The 18047-nt window shown below is 56.6% G+C and overlaps 1 protein-coding gene across 2 annotated transcripts; it reads right to left on the minus strand.

Annotated features, from left to right (window-relative positions):
* Positions 1–760: 760 nt before the first annotated feature.
* CANT1 (calcium activated nucleotidase 1) lies at positions 761–17343 on the minus strand. 2 transcript variants are annotated; one of them, XM_006064120.4, is made up of 5 exons: positions 17208–17343; positions 8243–8368; positions 5788–6439; positions 3808–4011; positions 761–3055 (listed from the first exon to the last, which is right to left on the minus strand). In XM_006064120.4, exons 3-5 carry the CDS (start codon positions 6416–6418, stop codon positions 2685–2687), a joined length of 1206 nt encoding a protein of 401 aa, XP_006064182.3. In that variant the 5' UTR covers positions 6419–6439; positions 8243–8368; positions 17208–17343; the 3' UTR covers positions 761–2684. The 2 variants fall into 2 exon arrangements, with proteins under 2 accessions (XP_006064182.3, XP_006064183.3); XM_006064121.4 differs by lacking the exon at positions 8243–8368.
* Positions 17344–18047: the final 704 nt, after the last annotated feature.

Below are 18047 nucleotides of genomic sequence, written 5' to 3' on the forward strand. Positions count from 1 at the left end.
TGATGAGGTGCAGAGGCTCATTCAGGTCAGCCTCTGGGGAGGCCGAGCAGGATGGGGCAAGGATGGAGGAGGACGGGCACCCTGACCTACACCTGCCTCCTTCCAGGTTCCTTCCTCTTAGGGTTAGGGTTAGAGGTTAAAGGTTCCTTCCTCTTAGGGCCCCCGATGTCCTCCAGAATGATCTAGTTGGTTCCTGCAGGCTCATCAGACACCTAACGACATCTGGACCAGTCAAGAACTCTTGCTGGAGCCCACCTCACTGCCAATCTTCTAGTAGCCTCCAAGAAAATGGATAAGTAGATGCTAATCTGTGTATGGACTCATTTACTGTTCATGACAGCTCTGTGAAGTAGCTCCATTATTGCTGTCCTTTCGCGGAGGAGGAAATACAAGCACAGAGAGGTTAGCTGATCCAACCACGGTCACACAGTTGCAAAGTGTCAGAGCCAGGACTGGACCTGGAGTGGAACCAGAACCTATATTCTTTATCAGTCTGACCAAAACAGCGTCTTCAGGCTTAGGGACAAGCTGGACTGGCTGATCTGGTTTCCATAAAGGCTTCTAGTCCACAAAGGTCCACGGTCCCAATTCCATGAGCTCCCATGGCACCCCGGCCATGCTGCATCAAGAATGCTTCTGGCTCATTCCTTGCCAGGATCCCTCTTCATCCCCACAGGAAGCGCACCCTTCTCTAAGCCCCTGTGTGAACTGGCTCTCATATCCCCTGCGGCAGTGCCAAAAGCCAACACAGACCAGAAGACAAAGAGAATTCAGTTTATTGTTTACAAAACAATGGCTCCAGTAGGAAGGAACACAATCATTATGCTTACAGCAGCGAATGGGGGTGGGGGTGGGGGAAAGTCTAGCTTTAAAATACTTGAAAATCACTGTGTGAAAATGGAGCTTCTGGGCACCTGGGGCTTAGATCTCAACCCGGAGAATGTCCCTAGTCCTCCAACCTTCCTAATTTCATCTCTGGTATTTTCAATATCACAGAGCCCTGAATGTTGTGGATATTTATCAAGGAGGTGGGTCAGGGAGCCCAGGTAAGCTAAGTCAGAAAAGACTTGGGCCTTCAGACTGTGTACAGTGGGAGCTGAGCTCGAGAGAGACTTGTCTGTTCCAAACCTTGTTTTCTACTCTTCTGTTATTAGTCTTACAGTGGAAGAAACAACCAGCGCAGGAATGAGGGATCCTTCCTGGGTCCCCTCCGAGCATTTGTATTAAAATTCCAAAGTGGGAAAAGTCTACAAGACAACAGCCAGAGCCTAAAACACGGCCCTTCCCGGCCATCACAAACCCTACATTCTCCTGAGAGGTGAGGTAGCTTCTGGGAGAGGGGCACCGTGGGCTAATGGTGATGGCCCTTCTAGACTTCGGTTCTGGCTGACCTGTGTCCCAAACCTCCACCTTTACTCTGGGGTATGGAGAAGAGACCACAGGGACTAAGACATGCCAAAGTTTCTGTGAAGTTTTTATAAAGAAGAGGCTGCAAAACTCTTAACAGGGAAGCGGAGAAATAAAAGGCCAGGACAGAAATTGCCGGACCAGGTAGGCCTCATCCACAAGCTCCAGGGTAAGGGAGCCCCAGTGTCAGGGGCCAGGTGCAGGCTTGCCAGAACCTGGGGCCCCTCTCTGACTCAGGAATTACACGTTCAAGTCATTTGCGGAAGTCTTTAAAGAAATGGCAATTTCTGATAATTGCTAGAAAAAGGTATTGTATCCTTATCATTGTATCCCTTTGGCCAAGGACTTAGAAATGCTTGAAAACTTGCTTTATGGACTATAACGGCTTAATTACCATTTTCTTCACTGCCGGGAATGAATTTCTTAACTACAGGACTTTGCTCTTGATAAGATTTGCCGATTCCATTTTATAAGAAAGGAAACTAATTAATATATAAGCTAATAATTAAAACTTCAAAGTGCTATGCAGGCACAGAATTTTCCTGAAGACAGAATATACGGGGCCAGACCCTTGAATGGAGAAGTTTGACGTGGGAGCAGATGGTGGGCCTGTGACCCCTTTTGGGGCACTTTGAGCAGACGTGTTCCCGGAGGCCTGCCCTTGCCCTCACAGCCCTGTGAAGTCCTGCAGTGTAAACAGGTTCTTTTCCAGGGGCCTGGAGGGGTGGATTTAATGCCTGAGGTTCACAAGGAAGAGAAGACGGGTGGTCCAGGAGCACCAGGCTGGCAGCCCCACTTGGCAGACTCACTGTTGGGTTCCCAGAGAGGGCACAGTGCTTGACACACAGTAGGAGCTCAAGAAATATTTATTGAGCAGGAGAAGAAATGGAGAGAAAAGAAAAGGAGGTCAGATGGAAGAAAGGGCTGAATCAGAGGATGGGCCCCAAATTAAGATGCCTGCAATGACTAGCTTCCACCACCAGGTGGAGGCGCAGGGAAATGTCCGGCCTGCAGCTCTGGGAGACACCCCCACCCCGCCACTTCTGTTCCCCTCTGAGAAGCCACATCTCAGGCTGGGACTGAGCTCCCAGTTCTGGAAATTTCTAAACCAGGCACACACCTCAAGAGTTCCAAAAAAAAAAAATCAAAACAAGAAAAAAGGATCAACTAAACATCACGTGAAAGTGCAGTCGTCGGGTTTTTATGAAACTTGAGTCCTGACATAGCTTAAAACCGTCCACCCCTCGGCCTGGCTCGTCATCTTGACTTTTCTTGGTTCAAATGAACTCTATGCCCTCGTACTTCACACTCCCGATCTTGGTCTCGGGCAGGAGGAAGCGTCCGTCCAGCGTGAAGGCCATGATGTAGGTGGCGATCTGGCCGCTGTCCTCCTCGGACTTGAGGGCCACGATGATCTGGTCGTCGGTGTTGGGGATGAACTTGAAGGAGGAGAAGCCGTGGGTGGGGACCACTGCCCCCACGTGCTGGACGGTTATGTCCCCGAAGTCCTGGGCGGCGCTCAGCAGCAGGTTGGTGCCCCGGCGCTCGTCGTCCTTCTCGCTGTAGCGCTCGTGGCTGGCGCGGCGCGGCAGGAAGAACCAGCGCTGCAGCGTGTCGCTCCAGCAGGCAGACTCGTGGATGAGGTAGCCTGCGGACACACAGGCTGGTCACGGCCCGCCCGACCCGGGCCTGGGCGACCTCGCCCCGCATGCAGACCCGCGAGCGGCCGGCGCCCGAGCAGCAGCACCGTTCTTTTCTTTAGCTGTCCGTCTGTCCAGAGTGGCTGAACCCAGCAGGACAGAGCCCATGGGGCCGCATGAGCCTCTGCTGGGCTGCCTCTCTGGCCACCCTCCCTCGCCGGCTCCCCCAACACTGCTGAGTAGCCATGGCTACAAGGTCTGTCTGTATTTCACCTCCTTGGTGCTATTTCACCTCTCTCGGGGCGCAGAGCAGAGAGCTTCTGGAAGAGGCACGAGTAACACTAGGTCTGATTTGAGAAGACGGATCAGGGCAGGTAGGAGAGGGTGCCTCTCAAGCCGAAAAGGATGGTAAGTCAGCCTATCTGGAGGTGAAGCTGTGACCTTAGTCACGTGCTTGAGCCCGCTCCAAGCACCGCCCCTCCCTACTATAAACCATGACTTCCAGAAATGAGGGCAAAGAAGCAAAGCTTTGTGCACCTGCTCCCACCGCCAGGTCAGGGGCGAGGCCCGACCTTGGGGCGGCCCCCAGGAGGACACTGCGGACGGGGTTACTATCTAAGCCCGCTGAGTGAGCCTAGGTGAAAAGCAAAAACAGCTCGCTGGCCCCAGAACCCAGAGGCCTGGTAGGAGCAACCATCAGAGACAGCTGAATGGTCTAACAAGCAAGCTCGCAGTGCCCGTCCGTGGGCCTGGCTCTCACCTGGTGGCCGGATCCCGGCAGCGGCCCGCAGGGCGTTGTAGCTGGACACCCAGTTCTCGTGGTCCACGCTGCCTCTGCAGCCCACCACCTTCACCCACTCTGGGTTCTCATTCAGCACCTCCCCCGTGGCAGTGGTCCACTCCTTGCCCAGGCCGCCCACATACAGATGCTCATCCTTCACGGCCAGCCACTCAGCTTTGAAGCCTGGGGACAGGGAGACAGGGGCGGGGCTGAGGTGAGGGCCAGCCTTCTGCTGGCCTGGCCCATGGGCTCAGTCAGGCCAGAGCAGAGAGCCCTCTGGGCCTGGCAGCTCTAGGTGGCAGAGGTCACTCATGTTGGACTCAACTTGGGGCGACGACAAGAGGATAGGGGATGGACCAGCCAGCTCGCAGCTCCGTTCGAGGGTGGGCGGTCGGGCCCCTCTCCTTAGAGCAGACACCACGGCGTTCACGTGGGGCAGACGGGCACCACCTCTGCCTTCTGACTCCTGGCTCCTCTCTCCCTGCCCTCTAGCATCTTCCTCCCAAACTCACCCCAGGAACCCTGCTGGATCCCCGCCTCCTTAACCCATGTGAACCCCCCAGTGGAGCGGCCTAGTCCTCTCCCCAGCCAGAAAAGTGGCCCTCCACTCACAATCTCTGCAGATCCCAACCTCCCCGTTTCTCCAGCTGTCATGTCAGCCCTATCAGACTACGCCCAACCCTGGGAAAACGCAGCAAAGTGCTGGTCACACAGCCACACCCCCGAGGGATTTATGTGCCAGCGGCCAGAGCGTAATGGGGCTCAGCACAGATGCTCACAGAAGCCAGGCCAATCAGTGTGTTTATTTTCTTAGAGGATTTACTTACCATAAGCCTAGTTGTGAAGGCTCTGTGGGCACTCTGTTCTAGCGTATTCTCACCTGTTCCTACACTGCATTCTAATCTGTGCTTGTTCCCAAATGTTTTGCAAACTTCTGGCTGGCCCAAGGAGCTGTGGCTGCCACCCTCACCTCGGGATGCTTCTCTGCAGGTGGCTCTGGGGGACCCACTGACTTCCTGTGGTCTCCTCCGGCGGACAGACCACTGGGCAACCCCGAGCTTCCTCTATCCCGCTATCCTCCAGACCCGAAGGGCAAGCAGAACTGCTAGGTGGTGCCGGACACGCGCGGCCGGCCTGAGGCAGAAAGCGGGCAACCGAAGCTTCAATAAAATGGTGGCTGAGAGAGAGTCATGCCAACCTGCCCAGCCTCAGGCCAAGTCGGGACAGATTTTTATCACTTCGAGGGAAGGAGGCCCTGGCAGCCAGCCCAGGGCCCAGTGAGTTAATGCGATTTCTCCTTTGACCCCAGGTGCTGGCAGTGGAGCCTGGCTTTCTAGCAGGTGCAGATCCAGCCACACGCATGGAAACTGGTGTCAACTCTCCCGCTGCTCCATGCGAAGGTTCTGGCATGCAGGCCCGCCCCCCCCCTCAGCTCTGCTACCTGCCTGCTGGCACAGCCGATGTCAGAGGTTGGACTCCACTCAAGGTCGGGGTGGGAGGCACTGCTGTTCACACTCAGACCCTCCCCTGCTGGGTCTTCAGAAAGGAGCAGTTTGCTTTTTAACAAAGTCTCAGTTCAGAATGAGCAAACCTGATGCCCCAGCTTTAAAGCCAAGCCACGTGGAGGGCGCAGTCCCAGCGTGCACTCAAGACACTGATACAGCTGAGGACGCAGAAAGGGGCTGTTCCTGAGGACAGGGCCCAGCGCTCCTCTGGGAGAGACCCCGCTTCCCCGCCAGCCCCCAGCAGAAGCTCACACTCCTGGGCGCGGCTTCGGTTTGAGGTCGCCGAGGACTCTGCTCAGGCTGTGGGGGCTGCAGGTCAGAGGTGGGGTAGACGAGATCTCCCTGACGTCCACCCCTGGACCAGTGACTGCTTTGCTGTGCACGTGCTGAGAACCAACCGGATGACCTGATCTCCAGCACCGCAGCGAGCCCGGGGACAGAGAGCCTGACTTACCTTTCCCCACAGTGCCGTCGCCGTCGGACAGGATGACCCAGGGCACGGCCCTGGAGCCTTCGATCTGGTAGACCACGCCCGTGCGGTCATCCACGGAGTAGAGCTTCCCGTTGAAGACGATCAGATCCGACAGCTCCATGCCCCGCCCCTTTTCTGCCAGGTGGGACTCCAAGACCTCATGGCCTTGGTCCCACTCCACGGCCACCCGGTCCCCGCTGTCTGACAGGGTCAGATAACCCTTCTTTAGGTAACTGACCCAGGTGTTCTCCTCCTGGGCCCTGGACTTTGTGTCCAGGTCAGCAATAACAGCGATCCGGTATCGCGTCCCGCCCGGTGTCCTCTGGGGGGCAGACAGCGGGTAGGTGTCATTGTACCGGGCAGCAGGTGGCTGGACGAGCTTCCAGTTGTGGGTGTTGGGCAGGGGGGGCCGGCCAGGAGGGGGGCGGTGGGTGTAGAGCAGCCAAAGGACAGCGGCGCCCACGAAGGATGGCAGGATCACCTTCCAGCGGGGGCGGAAGCGGGGGTCTGCGGCCTTGGTCATGGACGCCAGCACGGGAAGGCCCCCCACGCTGATCCGGAGAGAGTGCATAGACTCATTCCATTCCGGGGGGTGGGAGAGCTGGACGGGCATCAGACTGAAGGGCGGCGGGACCTGCAACGCAGGGGAAAGGAGAGTGGTCACGACCTGCCAGGCACAGCGCCCCACCTACGAGCGGGCGCACGGTCCAAGGTGGCCTCGTCCAGGGTGACTGGCGTGGCCACAACTCAGCCATTACTGCTCCCTTGGCCTAAGTAAACCCTGACTCTAGCAGCGTCTTTGTTTACTCTTATTCAGCAGGAAAAAAGCTTTTCCAAAGCAAAACCATTCCATGTCCTCTGTCCCAGCTGGCAAGACACAAACCTCAGTGAGAGAAAGTTCTGCATAAGCTGGTGCTTTGCAGTCTTGGGAAAGAGGGCATGTGGCAGGCGGGGAGGTAGGGAGGGTTGGGCAGGACAAACTCTCAGAGAGAGTACAGGTCCATTTTAAGCAACGGTCACCTAGGCCAGGAAGCCCTCCCTGATGGCTCTGCTCCCAACGGCAGCCTCCATCCCTTTCCTTGGCACCTGTCACCACTGGACATCATGTTAGTTTATTCATTTGCACCCCCGGCTACTAGAACAGTGCACAGAGCAGACACATGCTCAGTCCGGGAGTTACGTCCTCCTGGGTTACGTTTCTGTGATATTCAAATAAAGCATAAAACACAATCAGCCAAACAAAAACGTGCTGTGCTGAGCTTAGTTGCTCAGTCATGTCTGACTTGCTGTGACCCCGTGGACTGTAGCCTGCCGGGCTCCTCTGTCCATGGGACTTTTCAGGCAAGAACACTGGAGTGGGATGCCATTTCCTCCTCCAGGGGATATTCCCGACCCAGGGATTGAACCTGCACCTCCTCTGTCTCCTGAATTGCAGGGGGATCCTTTACCTGCTGAGACATCGGGGAAGCCCATTCAAATCAACTATGGAACACAATCAAGCCAAACAGAAACAGTGCAGGTTTTGGCAACATCTGTCCCCTGGCGCCTTTGTGTCATGCAAAAGGCTGAGGGTCCAGAGGCTGACGCGTCCTCATCCCTGGAGCCCTGCCTGTCAGCACTTCAGCTCCAAGGACAGCGTGGCTCGGCCCAGCCCGCTCCCCGGGTGTATCTGGAGGCCGAGCTATGGGGGAGGTGGTGGCAGCCAGGAACAGCGGTTCTTGTCCCTAGCACAGACCACGGCAGCTCACAGGTCACAGCAGCACCAGGGGCAGAAGCAGCAGAACACTGGCCCATGGCCACTCTCAGTCTCGACCTTCAGCTGTGACTTGGCAGGTCTCAGCCTGAGAAACGTCCCTCAGGCCACGGAGCATTTCTGCCTTGGCCCCCAAACAACTAACGGCTGACTCTGCGTAGATGCTCCTCACTCCGCCAGGTGGCAGCTGGGAAGGGTGTGGGGACTCACAAGGGGACTTGGCAGTTCTGTGAACCACCCCCCACCACAATGTAGACCATGTGGTCTGGCTCCTGGGATGGAAAATGAAGGCCACAGGCCCATATGGGAAACAGGCCTCCCATCCCCTTGCTTTCCGGATAGATTCTTAGGTTTTGGCCACAGGGTTAAGTACAGAAAAGGGACTTCTAAGGAGCAGGGAAGACATCGGGGCCCTGCAGAATGGCCTCGGAGTCCTCCTCCCCTCCCCTGGGCATGGGCCCGACTCCCCTCCTGGGAGAGGGCTCCCTCCGCCCCCAGGAAGCAGTCCCCCAATTTGCCATGGAGATGTGAGCTGGTCGCTGGGGACCTCGAGGGAAAGCAGGAGTCCTGGCCCCGCCTCTGGTCTTGCCAAACCACGGCTTCAAAAGCACGGCCAGGCCGAAGCTGCCCGCTGTCCACGTCCAGCCCACCGTCACCACTGAGCTCTCAGCTCCTGCATCTCACCTCCTGGTCAAGATTCTGCCTGGATTTCTGATACACATTCGCCTGCAATTCTTCCTTCAGAAATCGAAGCAGCAATGGCGGACGGCCATCGTCACAGGTGTCCTGGTCGAAACTTCCATGAAAACCCTGGGAGACACAACTCTCCGTGTGAACACACTTCAACCAAAAGTTATGAGCCACCACCACCTCGAAAAGCCCAGGTGTGGCCCCGATCCCCCTCCGTCTGCAGCATCTGCTCTGTCAGCCCCAGCGACCCGGCTGCCTGCCTCCTCTCCATCGGCTCCCACGGCCCCTTCTCACAGGAACCATGCAGGTGCCCTCTTGCTGCCACCCCCCGACCCTGACACCCACTGGTGCCCTGTGGGCACCGACACCTGCCATTCAAGCCAGTCCCTCTGGCGTGTCATTCCCTGCTTTGGGAGCAAACCCTCGCTAGTTACACAACCCGTCAACCCCAACCCGGCCCCAGCAAGCCGGCTCCTCTGCCTGCCGACCAACCACTCTTCTACCCTGCGTCCCCCAGACAGGGCTCGCTGTCCTGTCCCGGCTCCTGATGGTCTTGCTCGCACTCCTCAGAAGGGCCTCCCTGCCCACCCTCTACCCCACAGCATACTGCGCCGAAGGAATGAAAAGGACACCCACTTCCTGAGCAGCTGAGGTTCCTTGCCCCTGCACCCCAGCTTAGGTACACGCAAACCCCCGGCCCTGGATCCAGCCGGACAGTTGAGCTGCCTGCCGTCACAGGGCTGCAGGGGCAGTGGGCAGAGTGCCTGCCAGCGCAGACATTGTCTCCATCGTGCTGTGTGCCCTCACAGCCCTTGGTGGGCTCTTCGTTTCTGGGTTGCAGTCCTGGTGTCCCCCCTCACTCGCTCCCAGCAGACTCTGAGGACGCCACCAGCAGCTAGGGCCCAGTGGAGCCCGCCCGGCTCCCCGGCCCCGGTCCGGGGGAGGACCTCCTGCTTGCTCGGGGTCAGGTCAGCCATGCCTGCTCTACGGTTCCTTCTCACAGTCTGTACTTGTCCATATCTCCCATCCGAGCCACTGTTTGGCTCCAGGGTACACTCTCAGGTACTGGTAGCGCTCGGTATGTGAAAGGGTGACATCGTGCCTCTGTGAATGAAGGCAGAGCCCACCCTCCCCATCCCGGAGGAGCGTCCTCTCCCCCGTCCTAGCTAGGGTCCACTGCTGGCCCTGGAGACGCCCCACCCACAGGCAGGCCTGCTCCTGGGGCCCAGCCACAGGGTGTCCCGCTGCACCTCCTGCCAGCAGCAATGGGGCTGCCAGTGGTGACCTGTCTGCGATCCTCTTCCCTCTCTTCTTGGCCCTCAAGGCAGGCTCCTTCCTCGTCACCCACCACTTCTCCTTCTGAATCCACACCCTCCCAGCCCGAATGTCTCCCTGGAATCCAGGCCAGGAGCCCAGCTGCTGAGCCTCCCGCGCCTGCAGCAGGTTCTGGGCAGGAAGGCACCGCTGGCCGGAGGCACTCCCAGCTCTCAGTGCCAGCCTGGGCAGCAGTCAAATCGCTCACGCCGCCACATCCTGGCGGGTGCCAGGGCCCCTCACCTGTCCGCACCCCAGCTCTCAACTCCACACCACTCCCCTCCCCGCCCCAGCCTCTGCCCTGGTCTTGTCTCACCTTGGCCTCCTGATGACCCAGACCTCTGGGCAACCTGAGTTCTGCCCGTTATCAGCCGCGTGACCTCAAGCAAGTGACCTTGCTCCTCTGGATCTCCGTCTCTCCACGTGTAAACTGTGCACATGACAGATCGGCTTCCCAGGGCCACGGCCGCCGGGTCAGACGCTGTGGGACTTGGCACTGACCACCCGCTGCTGTCCAGTGCTTCCCTCCTCACATTATGAGCACCTGTGCTCAGGCCTGGGGGGCCCAGCTCTGCGGGCGAAGCTGGCACAGGGGGCCAGCCCACTCCTGTGACTGTGGGCATGGCCAGAACAAGGGACTAGATGGCCCACAAAGCTGAGAATACCCACGTTCTGCTCCCCTAGAGAAACACATCCTCCCCAATCCATCCTTCACACAACTGACTGAGACTTTCCTGAAAAGTGAATCTTTACCAGCCCCCAGCGCCTTCCTGCCAAAGGACAAGCTCCTCAGCCTGCAGGCGAAGCTTCGCATCCTCGCACACGTTCAGCACCGCCTTGTTGTGATCCCACAATCCGTATGCCAGACACTCACACAGGACGCTTTCTCCCCTCAGCCACATGGACCCACCTAGCAGTTCCTGGCTGTCCCATGAGAGCACTTGCTGTCCTGTCCCCCTCCTGCCCTGCGTCCATGTGAAGTGCCCCCCACCCCCCCGTAAGTGTCCCTCCTGTGAGGGGCTGACATCCCAAAGGCAGCCGGGCTGGATCTCAGGACCTGGGACTGTCCCCTTCTATGGCAACAGGGACTGTGCAGACGAGAGCCAGTCAGGGGCCTTGCGATGGCGAGATTGCCCAGGTGGGCCCTCAGTGTGACCGTGTCCTCACAGAAGGGGGGGCGGGGGATGTGATGGCTGAGGAGGCCATGTGACCACGGCCGAGAAACGCACAGGACCCCGAGGAGCTGGAAGAGGTGAGGATGGACTGTCCCCGGCACCTTCAGCGGAGCGCAGCCCTGCCCACACTATTTCAGCCCAGTGAAATGACACCTGCTTCTGGCCTCCAGAACAATGAGGGCACGTGTGCTCTGTTCAGCTGAGAAGTCTGTGGCGACGTGTGAGGCCAGGCCTAGAAATCAATGTACCTGATGCCGGCTGCACCTCTTGGGGCTCTGCCGTTTCTCTGGCTGCGACCCGGTCTCAGCCTCCCCACTGACTCTGAGCCCCAGGAGCCCAGGGGCTCTGCTCAGTCAGGTTGGCTCCCAAGACCAAAGGAGGCCTGGGCTTCAATCACGTTTTGCTACATCAACACTTATTTGATTGCTTTCGGTAACCAGAGAGTTTGGGCTGCCTTCCAGAAAGCCCCTTCAGCTTCACCACTGGATCAAAGCCCAACCTTGGTGTCCATCCCTCCTTTGGCATCCCAAGGGATTATTTTTATTTTGTAGAAAAAGGAAGTTTCCAATCAGATTCGTTTTCATGCCGTGCCACGACCCGCCGGTTTATCATCTAAAACTGATGGTGAGCTGCCTGTAGTCTCTTGTTGCTGGAGGCCTGGCTCTGAGAGAGAGCTTGCATTTTCATTAAAAAAACAAAAACCTGCCATCCATGAAAACCAAGAGACAAGCCAGCACAGGTGAGATTTGAAATGGACAAAGCCGTTCCCAGAAGGGCCTGCCCCCTGCCCACACACCTCCGAACACTAAACGGTTTAAATGTCTGCGCTACGTGATGAGAAGTTTGTCAACCCCACCACGTGCAGCTCGAGCTCAGTCGCTCAGTTGTGTATGACTTTGCGATCCCAAGAACTGTAGCCCTCCAGGCTCCTTTGTCCATGGGATTCTCCCAGGCAAGAATACTGTAGTGGGTTGCCATTTCCTTCTCCAGGGGATCTTCCTGACCCAGGGATCAAACCCACATCTCCTCTCCTGCATTGTAGGCAGATTCTTTACCCACTGAGCCATCATAATGGATCGATTTTTAAAAAAACTGTTTTTCTTTATTTGACCGCATTGGGTCTTAGTTGCACACGTGGGAGCTAGTTCCCAGATCAGGGACTGACTCTGAGCCTCCTGCATTGGGAGTGCACAGCCTTAGTCACTGGACCACAAAGGAGGTCCCAGGCTGATTTTATATAACCAGGAAAACTGGAATCAAGTCGCTGTGGTAGAAAGTCATGAGCTCTTTGGCCGGCCAGGCTCACCTGTTCAGGGGGCATGCCTGCCTTTGCTCCCATTCAGAAACCCCTGGGAACCACACCCCTCCGGGCTTCCTTTCTCCCGTGCCAGTCCCACTGAAACATCTCTGGAAAGACGTCCCTGGCTGTCGAGGGGCAACCACCACCCAGGAGGTTCGCGTTCTAATCTCCTTCCGGGTCCCCTCTCTTTGGGGCGGGTGTCAAGAATGGCTCGCTGGCACTCCTGCTTTTCTGGTGTCCGTGGAACCAGCACTTCCTTAGAAGACAGGCTGCAAACAGCCAAGTGGGGTGCTGGTGATTATCCACTGGGCAGTGGACTCCAGACCCAAGGGAGGTGGCACCAACCTCTTGCTGTACATCACCCCAGCAGCAGCAGCCCCTCCGAGGTCTGGTTACAGTTAAGGAGGAGGACAGGCTCTGACACCCCTACTTTCACGGGCCTTTCATCACTGGACTCTACCAAGACTTAGAAGAAAGTGGGTGGCGACACCCGACACAGCCAAGAGCCTTTTTCTGTAGATTCCTTCAGGACAGGGGTGTGACAGGTGGCAGGGCAAACAGGTTTAACGACAGCTGCCAAGGCTATCCGCCCCCCACCCCCCTTCAGGATCTAGGGAGGCAGGAAGCACAGTGTGGAGATAAGGAGGCCCCTCCCTGCTCCCTGCTGCCTAGGGGGCAGCCGCTCTCCTCCCCGGGGAGCAACTGCCTTCCTGGCCCCACCTCGCTCCTAGAGAGCGAGTTCCTGCTCTGCTCACTGCCAAAGGGCACTTCCTGGTTAGAAAGTCAAGAACTCATCCCATTGACAGCACTAAGCATCAAGGGTTTCACAGCTCCAGCGAGACGGCATCTCAAAGAATGCAGACGGTGTGTCTCAGCTTCTGGAAAATATGACCTGATTAATGGCATTTTTCTGTTTTGGACTTGCCAAGGCTTACTATTTTGTACTATTTTAGGCCATTTCGAATGAGGACAGGGTAGACAGTGGAAGGAAACCAGGAAGGACGGGAAAGGTCCACAGCAGTCCAGTATGTCCTTTTCAGTCCAGTTTCTCAGTCATGTCTGACTCTTTGCGACTCCTTGGACTGCAACACGCCAGGCCTCCCTGACCATCACCAACTCCTGGAGTTTGAGGACTCAAACTCATGTCCATTGAGTCGGTGATGCCATCCAACCACCTCATCCTCTGTCGTCCCCTTCTCCTCCCGCCTTCAATCTTTCCCAGCTTCAGGGTCTTTTCAAATGAGTCAGCTATTCCCATCAGGTGGCCAAAATATTGGAGGTTCAGCTTCAACACCAGTCCTTCCAATGAATACTGAGGTCAGGGCTGAAACTCCGGGCCCTACCTGAGTCTGCACCTTCCCAGGCTCCTCTTACTCTCTATACAGGCATTCACAACTGCATGCTGAATCCGGTTACATACAGCTTGAGGTAACTTATTTTTCAGCCCTCTGGCTTGTTTTAAGGTCACTACCCAAGAGGAGTGAATTTGTTTTCTGTTGCTGCTATTAACAAATCACCACAGACTCGGCGGCTTACACACCACAAACTCACTTTAGGGTCTCGGAGGACGGAAGTCTGACATGGGTCTCACTGGACTAAAATCAAGGGCTGTGTCCTTTTCTGAGGAGCTGGCCTTTCTCAGCTTCTCGCGGCTGCCCACATTTCTTGGCTTGCGGCCCCTTCCTCCACCTTCAAAGCCGGCAACAACACTGTCTTGCTCTGGCCTTTCTGCTGTCACTTCCCTCTCAAGTTCTCCTCTCTCCCTCTTCCGCGTTTAAAGGCTCTGTGATTGCTCGATAACCCAGCATGGTTTCCCTATTTTAAGGTCGTGGGTTAACAACCTTAATTCCATCTGCTACTTTAATATCCCCTTGTGAAAGTAAAGTCGCTCAGTTGTGTCTCACTCTTTGCGACCCCATGGACTGTAGCCCACCAGGCTCCTCCATCAGTGGGATTTTCCAGGCAAGAATACTGGAGTGGGTTGTCATCTCCTTCTCCAGGGGATCTTCCCGACCGAGAGATCGAACCCAGGTCTCCAGCATCACAGGCATTCTGTACATCTGAGCCACCAGGGAATCCCTAATAACCCCATGCCACGTGATATATTTGTCGATTCTGGGGGTCAGGATGTGGACATCTTGGGGGGGCACTATTCTGCCAACCACAAGGAGGGAGACAGAGAAAGAACCCCCAGCTTTTCCAAAGGGGCAGGGCCGTTCGCACACAGCTCTGTCTCCAGGGTGGGCACATGGCTCTGTCTCTGGGGTGGGCACACGGCTCTGTCTCCGGGGTGGGCACACGGTGTCAGGATCGCCCACAGTTTGTAGTTACTGCCATCATGGGAGGGCTGCGTGTGCTTCAGTTGTATCATTAAAGCTATACTTGGAGGATTTTTAGCAAAAAGTGATCTTTCCAGTTGAAAGCGAGGTGTCATACACAAAACCACATGTCACTGGGGCTGTTTATGCAGAGAGCCCACAAATACGAGGACACAATCATCCCATGATCCATCTGAATCAGGGCTTGCTCCCAGACAGTGGAGCTGCACCTTCAAGAAGCCGTTTCCTCCTGGCACTTTTCTCAGTGGCAGACACCGCTGGGACTCGCTCAACCCTCAGAGCCCTTCTGTGGGGGCTCCAACCTGCAGACACCGCTGGGACTCACTCAACCCTTGGAGCCCTTCTGTGGGGGCTCCAACCTCACCCTCACCCCACACCGTCAGTAACCGTAACAGTATCTGGTCTGGCCCTGTCTGACCCCTGCTGTCTGGGGCCCTACTCCAGCCTCATTCCCCATGGCTTGTTCCCCCAGCTGAACAAGAATGCAAGTCGGGCTCTGCTTCAGAACCTGAAGCTGTGAGTTCCACTTAATGACTGGACCTACTACAGGTAAACAAGTAGGATTAAAAAAAAAAAGGTATACAGGAAGTGAGAAAACTGAACACCCTCCCAAACAGATTTCTCTATCACCAGGATTATTTTTTTCTAATAGATCATCTTGAGTCTAGTGAAACGGGAAATCAACAGAGGTCCTTAAAGATTAAAATGAAAGTTTTAGATTCCCCTAACGTTGGCATTTAATAATATCTTTCCAGGAATCTCCACAGTCCAGGGTGTTACTGAAGGGAAAAGTAACATCACTACCGTTTTCCCTGCAGTGTCCTAGGTACCATTCCACAATCATCTGAACGATAGAGAAATGACTTATCACAGTGTAGACCCATTTCAGGACTCCAGACCACACTCCCAGATCTGAAGTACTCTGTTTCTGAAGAACACCACACTGGAACATGTGTCCACCCACCCTCCACAGCTGCCACGAGGACTGCCACGTTGCTGCTGGCAAGTCCTGAGACTCAGATGAAAGGGGCGTGTGTATGTGGCAGCCTGCAGTGCTCACCTCAAAGGCCACAGTCAGGGAGTAGGGCGGACACAGCCACTCCTCCTGCACCCTGGGTCCCTCCTCCCCACATCTGTGGCTCAGGGAGGCTGGGCACACGTGCAGGGTGCAGTCAGATTGGCAGGTAAGAAATCCCTCAAGTATCAACAGCTTAAACACATCACTGCTGCGGGCTATGAAAACAAGGGGTGAACTACATTTGGGTAACATCTTTAGGGGGAAGAAAGCACACTTTCAGCTAACAGAAGGAATGGAATAATCAGATCATACGGTGCCACAAAGCATACTTGCCCGTAGGGGATTTCCTCCACCACCCTGTGACATCACAGTGCCTTGTGTGATCAGGTTAACTGGTTAACCTGATCTCGTCAGGTTAACTGACGGGAAAAAGTGAGAAGATGGAGAATCCTGGCCCCACACCACTGCAGAGGCCTCGTGACAGTGCCTGACCAAATCGACCCATCTCCTCTGAGTCCTCTCCCAAAAACACTCTCAGGATGGGAGGCCCCTACCAAGTGCAGAGGGAGTGGCTGGCTGGTTGGTGTGCCTCTCAGGCCGAATAGAGGGCTCATTGAGGCCGGCAGGGAGGCGCCCCAGGGGCTGGCTGCTTGCTGGCTCTTCTGGGAGGAGCCCCACCGAGTCCACAGGCGCAGGCTGGGCTGTGTCACTGGCAGGCCTGTGGGGTGAGGCTGGGGGCTGGAGGAAGGCCCGCAGCCCAGCCCAGGCAGATTTTTCTCAATCAAGCTCCTCAAGGGAGAGGAGGGGGAGGTTGCAGAGACCCTAGGGCTCCTGAAGGGCTACAACACCTGCTTCCTTTTCATGGACCCCTGGATACCCCGTGCTTTTGTTAACGTTTGGTCCTTGGACAGAAGGGCCAGCAAGATTCACTTGACCTCAATAGATGCAGGCTCCCACATCTACAATTTGTTCAGAAATGGGTAGGAAAAGATGTCAAGCACATACCCTGAGGCAGGCATAGGAAATGGGGCTGGAGTGCAAAGAGGCACCCATCTCCTGGGGGACCCTCAGGTGCCTGCCAAGCCTAGGGACATGAGCGCAAGGGTCACGACAAACCACAGGGATGGGCAAAGTGCCTGTCCTGGGAATGGTGCCCATCCTGACCAGAAGGTGGGGAGGAGAGGATGGAGAGGGGGCAGGGCAGACAGTCTGGGTGCAAAAGGAAAGAGGGGAAGGAGAGGAAGGCCTGCTGGGGTGGGGGGACACTGACCTGCTGCAGGTGTGACAGAGTGCCAGTCAGAGAGGGGAGGGGTTCCCTAACTGGTCAGGAGAAACCCTGCAGAGGTCACAGAGGCTGGTAATGAAATCACAGCGAGCAGGAGAGGGATGTCCTCCAGGATAGTTAAGCCTCAGGAAGGGAATGCATCCTCCAGGCTCAGAGGGGGTGATGTCCCAACCTAGGCGGAGGGGCGAGGTGTCCACAAGTCAGAGGGGGCAGGAGTCCTGCAGTCAGAGGGGTGGTGGACCGCACCAGTCAGAGGGTGGACGAGTCCCCCAGGTCAGAGAGGGTCGTCCTGCAGTCACACGAGGGAGGTATCTCCTAAGTCAGAGGGGGAAAGTGTCCCGTAGGTCAGAGGAGGTAAGAGTCTTACAAGTCAGAGGAGAGGGAGGCGTCCCACCCTAGTCAGCAAGTCAAGGGGGGCGGGGGCCCCGCTCAGGGAGAAGGGGGATGGAGCCTGGGGTCGGAGGAGAGACGCGGCGGGGTCGGAGCGGGCAGCAGGCGCCGGCGAGCCGCCGGCAGGCCGTCACTCACCCGGTGCGGGCTGGCTCCGGGGCCCGCGGGCGGCGGGGCCTCGCTGCGGGTAGCGCCGGGGACCCAGCGGGAGGCCGACTTCCGCCCGGCGCGCTCGCCCCGCCTCCGGGCAACACGCTCCCGGCAGCCCTCGCTCCGCGGCTGCGCGCCGACGCCCACTGCGGGCTTCTGGGAGTTGTGGTTTGTTTTTTTGTGGTTTTTTTTTTTTTTTTTTGCTGCTCAGAGAGCAGGTCCGGGGGGAGGAGCCGCTCGCTGGGAGGGGGCCCGAGGGCGGTGTGCTCCACCCGCAGGCCGTTTTCGGCGAGTTATTCCAGAACTTTGGCCAAAATGGAAGCGGGGGATGGAATGAAGTCTATGAGGAAGGAGTTGTCATTCCTCCAGCTGAGATTGCAGGATCCCTTTCCTGGAGGCAGGGAAGCTTGGACCCCTTTCTGCCACCCTCATTCAGAGGGTAAAGAATCCGCCTGCAATGCAGGCTTCGATCCCTGGAAAAGGAAATAGCGACCCACTCCAGTATTTTTTTTTTTCTTTTTCCCCACTCCTTATTCATTAGGGCTTCCCAGGTGGCGCTAGTGGTGAAGAACCCGCTTGCCAGTGCACAAGACCTAAGAGATGCATGTTCGATCCCTGGGTTGGGAAGATCCCCTGGAGACGGGCATGGCAACCCACTCCAGTATTCTTGCCTGGAGAATCCCATGGACAGAGGAGTCTGGCAGGCTACAGTCCGTGGGGTCGCAAAGAGTGGGACACGACTCAGCAACCAACACTTTCATTTTCCCAGAGCCCCTCTCCTTGGCTCTTCCAATCGACCACATCAGAATGTTGATCCGTTTCCAAACA

The sequence above is a fragment of the Bubalus bubalis genome, chromosome 3 (genome assembly GCF_019923935.1).
Source record: "Bubalus bubalis isolate 160015118507 breed Murrah chromosome 3, NDDB_SH_1, whole genome shotgun sequence".
Taxonomy (NCBI): Eukaryota; Metazoa; Chordata; class Mammalia; order Artiodactyla; family Bovidae; genus Bubalus; species Bubalus bubalis.